The sequence below is a fragment of the Sapajus apella genome, unplaced genomic scaffold (genome assembly GCF_009761245.1).
Source record: "Sapajus apella isolate SASKATOON/1434 unplaced genomic scaffold, GSC_monkey_1.0 scaffold148, whole genome shotgun sequence".
In the NCBI taxonomy this organism is placed as follows: Eukaryota; Metazoa; Chordata; class Mammalia; order Primates; family Cebidae; genus Sapajus; species Sapajus apella.
The window spans coordinates 1136977-1144057 of record NW_022437088.1 but is presented as its reverse complement, the minus strand read 5'-3'; the positions used below and the strand labels follow the sequence as shown (position 1 = coordinate 1144057).

Genomic DNA, 7081 nt, shown 5'->3' with positions numbered 1-7081 from the left:
TAGTAAGGTATACTTTCCTAAAAAATTAACCAAATCAACATCTTTTTTGTGTATTTATAAGCTACAGAGATTAACTCTTCATTGATGACAGTCAGTACATTTACATCTGGAGCAGTTTTGAGACCCAAATGACCAATCCCGGAATACAGACACATCTGCTGAGTGTTTAATTCTGGCGCCACTCACCACAGTAGTCTTCTCACAGTACGCCATTCCCATGGTAGTTTTCACAGTCAGTAAACTGGTGATAGAGGCTCATGATAAATCATAAAGATCCTAACACTGTGAATATTAAGTAATGGTATGTAGAGCAAACTTCTAGGGTTTTTCAAACACTTCTGTACAGTGCAAGGCAGTCTGCTCAGGACAAAAATGAGAGAATCTTTGTGGGCTTCAGAGACCCAGTTCAGATAATCAGATCTCAGGGTTGTATTTTTAAAAAATTTACTACAAACACAAAGTAAATCTAATTTTAAAGACAAAAATTACAAATTATTCCATACCAACAGAAATGTCCAATGATGATGAAACAAAAGACATCAGAAGTTCTAGATAATTATTCAGTAATAGCTGTTGAGCTGTTTTAAAATTTAAATCAGAATTTTAAAAATCAGAAATCTTTGTGGTACCTTTTGTTCTATAATTCAGAATTCTAATAATGATGCCAATGACTAACGCTATTGGTGATTCTTAAACCTGGGGTATCTTCCTATTTATGCTTATCTCACTGATTTGCTAAAACAAAAATCAGTAAATCCACAGAGATTGAGAGAACACACACTTTCTTGGAAAGGCTGACCAACAAAATAATCCTTAGGCCACACTCTGAAGCTGTGAATTTCCATGAACTCCAGAGCTGACTTGGGACATGTGAGGGAGAAAGACAATCTTCTCCCCCATCATTCACATTTTCTACTGTTCATCCATTTCCCCGATAACGAGTCCGACATAACATACTCTTCCAGTCCGCACCATCAACTGGAAAAGCCATATGGATTTGTTGTTGGTTTGTTTAGAGACCACATATTCCAAGTAACAAGCAGGCACATTTCTGGAGAACCCTGGTGCTCCTGAACTCTTGGCTTACCTTTCCTGAGGGTCACACCGTAAAAAGAACACCCTACTCCAGAGGGGAAGGGAACAGCTAAGTCATGGTTTCTTATTGTAGAACTACTTAGCAAGGAAACAAGCAACAGGTCAGAAACCAAGTGTCATGGAATCACTGTAAGACCAAAGACTCAGCAGGGTGTGGTGGCTCAAGCCAATAATCCCAGCACTTTGGGAGGCTGAGGTGGGTGGATCATTTGAGGTCAGGAGTTCGAGACCAGCCTGACCAACGTGGTGAAACCCCGTCTCTACTAAAAATACAAAAAAAAAAAAAAAATTAACTGGGCATGGTGGCCTGCGCCTATAGTCCCAGCTACTTGGGAGGCTGAGGCAGGAGAATTGCTTGCACCCGAGAGGTGCTAAGATCACGCCACTGCACTCCAGCCTGGGTGACAGAATGAGACTCCCTCTCAAAAAACAGAACAAAATCAACGCAAAAAAAGAACTAAAGACTCTGACTTTTCAAGGAAGACTCCCATTTTCTAGCAGTTGTTCATCCAGGCTTGTCCTCTGAGATGCTGGCTGTGCGCTGATGATGCCCTCGCAGGTGTAGAGGCCCAGGGCTTGCAGTGGCTGAACCTTAGTGAAGCTTGCTGTGCACAGGGTAGAGTAGAGTCATGTGTTCTGCCCCTTTGAAAGGCAGCTTTTCATTGGAATAATAGTGTACCACTTCAGGGATGCTGTCAAACACAGCGCTTGTCTGATTCAGTGTGTATTTGTTGTCTTTGGTCTGAGCCACTATGATGTGAACACATCCTTGACTAGTCCTGGAACGAAAATCAAGGAGACATGAATGAGGCAGAGGATCCCTCCCCACTGAAAACAACTGCAGCCAGATTCACGCTAAGTTGATAGGTTCTCATCCAGTCCCAGAATGGTTTTACACACACAGAAATGCATTCGACACTCTAGTGGAGCTCTCAGAAATTTCAGTCTAAATGCATGTAATCCTTGAGTGGTTTATCCTTATTCCATATGAGTTATCAGGTACTGGACCAAAGAAAACAATTAAAAAGAATGCCAAGTCCCATGTAGCCCTCAAATTGAAAAACTAGTGCTTACACCCAAGCATGAGGCTACTAAGGTGAGCTAGAAACTCAACCTTGGCTGGGCTCTGTGGCTCAAACCTGTAATCCCAGCACTGTGGCAGGCCAAAGCAGGTGGATCACTTGAGGTCAGGAGTTCGAGACCAGCCTGGCCAACATGGTGAAACCTCGTCTCTACTAAAAATACAAAAATTAGCCAGGCGTGGTGGCAGGTGCCTGTAATCTCAGCTACTAGGGAGGCTGAGGCAGGAGAATGGCTTGAACCCAGGAGGTGGAGGTTGTAGTGAGCTGAGATTGCGCCACTGCACTCTAGCTTGGGCAACAGAGTGAGACTCTGGCTCAAAAAAAAAAAAAAAAGTAAAAAGAAACTCATCTTTCTCACCACAGCTAAAAGAACATATGTAACGGTACTTCTTCCTCTTTTCCCAAAAAGAACACATAAATAATAATAATAATAATAAAAACCATTTCCTCCCCTCGCATCTGGAAAGACCATTCCTGGTTGTATAGAATGAAAGCTGGCACCAAAGGCTCAAAGATTTAATCCGCAAGCACCAATTTCAGGAACACGGTCGAGCTATTCCTGGTATTGTATATCTGGTGGCCTATCCCATTTTCTGAGCCATATTGCTCAACTCCCCGCCCCCCTCTGTTCTCCTCCAGCCTGATTGTTTCAGCTGCAGGGGCTCAGCTTCCTCAGGAAGGAAATGCTGTTAGGGCTCTTGACAATGATCCTCCAATATAGGGCCACTGAACTCACAGAACAGTGAGAATTTCCATGATACACGCTCCACCAGGCCTACTAGGCAAAAGTGAATTTTCTGTGTACGGTCAGACAGGGGGAGTAACAGGCAAGTCAGCATTTCCTTCTTCACCAGAAAAAAACTGGCATTGAAATTGCAGTTGGCATTTTGACAATCAGGGGGATCTTGATTTGTTAAAGTCCCCAACACTAGGGAGTAAAAGAAGAATGACTGCACTACCTTGTTAGAAATAATTCTTTTCATCAGGAATTATTTCTCTACTGAGGGGGCCTACTCCAGATTAGCTAATGTAAGGTAGAAATTGACTAATGTACAAAGATAATGCAATAAGACCTTGGTTATCATAATAGATAATGGAGGCATTTACCCAATACCAATTTTGCATTTTCATTCCAAGGGTCTCATGTTCCACTGTACAAACAAATGCCTCTTATTTTCTGCAATGGACACCCCTGTGAATCACCTTCACAGTATGTCTTTTGACTGGAAGACTGTCACACAGCGTTCCCTCCCCTTGGAGATGAGGAGAGCTATGGGGCTTACTTACTTTAGGGCAATGGAGTACCTGCTGTTCCCTGACTCGCTATTTCGAACCAGGTAACCAGCTTCTTTGCAGGGCTGTAGTCGACTCTCAGCCTCGGCACGGCTAATGGCACCATGATACCAGCTGAAAAATGGGGGCGGGAGAGGGGATGGCAGCATGAGTGTCAAAATACAAATCTAGACTGGGCATCATTCCATAAAGTGTTGTTGGAAATGAACTTCTAGCAGGGATGCAACAGACTGAACTAGATCCGGCTTCACATTCACAGGAGACAACGTGCAGATCTGGGTATCTGGGATCACAGAACCCATCAATCATACAAGAGTGAGGTAATGGCGCTAGTGTCATCTGAACAGTTTTCACTCTCTACAGAAGAATACATCTACAATGAGCTTGTTGAGATGCAGTGCACTTTCCATTCTGCACAATGCGCGGGGCTTTGAAGATAGGTTTTCATTAAAAGCCCCATCCCAGCAAGTATTTATTAACAAAAAATCATCATGTTAAATGGGCCAGTGTGTCCCCCCATACTAAGCTGTCATTAAGCTCCCAGCCACTGTCTGTTACAAGGGCCTGTGGAGGAGACTCACGGCTGTTTCTCCAGGGGCAGGCCTGGGTCCACTCTCTCCCCGTCACTGTGGTCTGAGAGGGCTGGCTTCAGGATCTTTTGGGTCCAGCTCTTCTGCCGGTGGTGCTGCCTCACTGTCTCCTCCCTGACGGAAGGTCGCTCAGCTCCTTCAAACTGGACTGGAAGGAAGACTCCATTTAACATCACAGGCCACTGAGATGATTCATGTAAACTTCAAAGGAAAAAAACCTCCTTGCCTGCCTTGGTTCAGGAAAGCAGCATTTTCCCCCTTTAACATCAACTATAACATACTGCAAAATAGCCTGGTGAGCTGAGCTCCTGCTGTCTTTGATATCTGATCACACTGCTAGCATCCCTCACACAGACACTTTTTCTGTAAAGTATTCATCAGTATAAAACAGTTTTAGGGGCTGGGCGGTGGCTCACGCCTGTAATCCCAGCACTTTGGGAGGCCGAGGCGGGCGGATCACGAGGTCAAGAGATCGAGACCATCCTGGCCAACATGGTGAAACCCCGTCTCTACTAAAAATACAAAAAAATTAGCTGGGCATGGTAGTGCGCGCCTGTGGTCTCAGCTACTCGGGAGGCTGAGGCAGGAGAATTGCTTGAACCCGGGAAGCGGAGGTTGCAGTGAGCCGAGGTCGTGCCACTGCACTCCAGCCTGGCGCCTGGTGACAGAGTGAGACTCTGTCTCAAAAAAAAAAAAAAAAAAAAAAAAACCGTTTTAGGTTATAAGAGAAAACCACTTTAACATAGTTCAACATGGACTTTTTAACAACTTGTAGTTTTACTATTTTTAGGATAAGAGATTAAACATAGTTACAAGTAATGAACCCTTGCACGGCTGTGTATCATCCTGTAAAAGCAAACCAACAGTTTTTAATATGAAATAATAAAACAAAAAGAAAAATCAATTCAGAAACAGGAAGAGACTCCCAAATGATACGTCTGAGATGCCATGAACCCTGAGCTGGACAGGAGATGAAACGGCAGCACCTAGCACAGTACCAAGAAATCAGCAGGTACCCCAGAAAGATATGTTGAAAAGAAGACAAAAGGCCAGGTGCGGTGGCTCACGCCTGAAATCCCAGCACTTTGGGAGGCTGAGGCGGGTGGATTACCTGAGGTCAGGAGTTCGAGACCAGCCTGGCCAACATGGTGATACCCTGTCTCTACTAAAAACACAAAAATTAGCCGGGCGTGGTGGTATACGTCTGTAATCCCAGCTACTCGGGAGGCTGAGGCAGGAGAATCGCCAGGACCTAGAAGGCGGAAGTGGCATTGAGCTGAGATCCCGCCATTGCACTACAGCCTGGGCGACAGAGCAAGACTGTCACAAAAAAAAAAAAAAGAAAATGAAAGATTAAAATGTCAAATGAAACTGACTGGGCTGGGCATGGTGGCTCTTGCCTGTAATCCCAGCACTTTGGGAGACGGAGGTGGGAGGATCACCTGAGCTCAGGAGTTTGGGACCCGCCTGGGCAGCACAGTGAGACCCCATCACTAAAAAATTAAAGGATAATCCAGGAGTGGTGGTGCACGCATGTAGTCACAGCTCCTTGGGAGGCTGAGGTGAGAGGACTGCTTGAGCTCAGGAGGCTGAGGATGCAGTGAGCCATGATCAGACCATCGCACTCCAGCCTGGGTGGCAGAGAGAGACCCTGTCGCGAAAAAACAAAGGAAGAAAAAAACTGACTCAAATGGTTACTATCAAATACATTAACTTCTCCACTCACCCTTTACATTGGTTATAATTTATTATTATTTTTTAGCCAGGGTCTTGCTGTTACTCAGGCTGGAGTGCAGTGGCACGATCTTGGCTCAAGGCAACTCCTGCCTCCTGGGTTCAAGCAATTCTTTTCGCCTCAGCCTCCTGAGTAGCTAGGACTACAGGCATGCAGCACCACATTCTGCTAATTTTTGTATTTTTAGTAGAGGCAGGGTTTCAACATGTTGGCCAGGCTGGTTTAAACTCCTGACCTCAAGTGATCCACCCACCTTGGCCTCCCAAAGTGCAGGGATTACAGGGGTGAGCCACTGTACCTGGCCTGGTTATACTTTTATTTATTTACTTATTATTATTATTATTTTGAGATGGAGTTTCGCTTGTTTCCCAAGCTGGAGTGCAATGGCGTGATCTCGGCTCACTGCAACCACCGCCTCCTGGGTTCAAGAAATTCTCCTACCTCAGCCTGCCCAGTAGGTGGGATTACAGGTGTCTGTCACCACCATGCCTGGCTAATCGTTTGTATTTTTAGTAGAGATGGGGTTTCACCATGTTGGCCAGGCTGGTCTCGAACTCTTGACCTCAGGTGATCCACCTGCCTTGGCCCGCCAGTGTTGGGATTACAGGCATGAGCCACCACACTCGGCCACTTACTTATGTTTATTTTTTGAGACAGAATCTTGCTCTGTTCACCCAGGCTGGAGTGCAGTGGTGCGATCTTGGCTCACTGCAACTTCTGCCTCCAGGGTTCAAGCGATTCTCCCGTCTCAGCCTGCTCAGTAGCTGGGATTAGATGCCAACCACCACGCCTGGCTAACCTCTTGTGTTTTTAGTAGAGACTGGGTTTCACCATGTTGGCCGGGCTGGTCTTGAACTGTTGGCTTCAGGTGGTCCAACCATCTTGGCCTCCAAAGTGCAGGGATTATAGGTGTGGGCCACAGCACCCAGCCTGGTTATACTTTTAAATGCAAACTCGGCTTTACTATTACAGGGAAGAGATATACTTAAAACGTTAAATTAAAGGCAAAAGAAATTATGTGGCTGGCCAAGTAGAAAAACTATGTCTTCAGAGAAGCAGAAGGGAGGATTACATGTAACATGTATTGAAAACCCATTTATCAATTTTTTAAAAGTTATTTTAAAAATTCACACCTGAAGAACAGATTCCTTTGGAGGATTTTTGAAAACCAAACCAAACTAAACAAAACAAATAATCCAGCTTCCTCTAGCTTTCCAACCATCTCTACCTGTAATCCATTTTATCCAGCATTGCCATTTTACAAACAGGGATTTTTTTTTTTTTTT

The 7081-nt window shown here is 44.9% G+C and overlaps 1 protein-coding gene across 1 annotated transcript in view; it reads right to left on the bottom strand.

Annotated features, from left to right (window-relative positions):
* Nucleotides 1–1479: 1479 nt before the first annotated feature.
* SHE (Src homology 2 domain containing E) overlaps nucleotides 1480–7081 on the bottom strand; it is an 18740-nt gene continuing 13138 nt past the window's right edge. The window contains exons 4-6 of the mRNA XM_032264922.1: nucleotides 4052–4208; nucleotides 3465–3584; nucleotides 1480–1874 (exon numbers count right to left, since the gene is read on the bottom strand). Coding sequence (XP_032120813.1) covers nucleotides 1688–1874; nucleotides 3465–3584; nucleotides 4052–4208 — 464 coding nt within the window. The 3' untranslated portion in view covers nucleotides 1480–1687. The remainder of the gene's footprint in view (nucleotides 1875–3464; nucleotides 3585–4051; nucleotides 4209–7081) is intronic.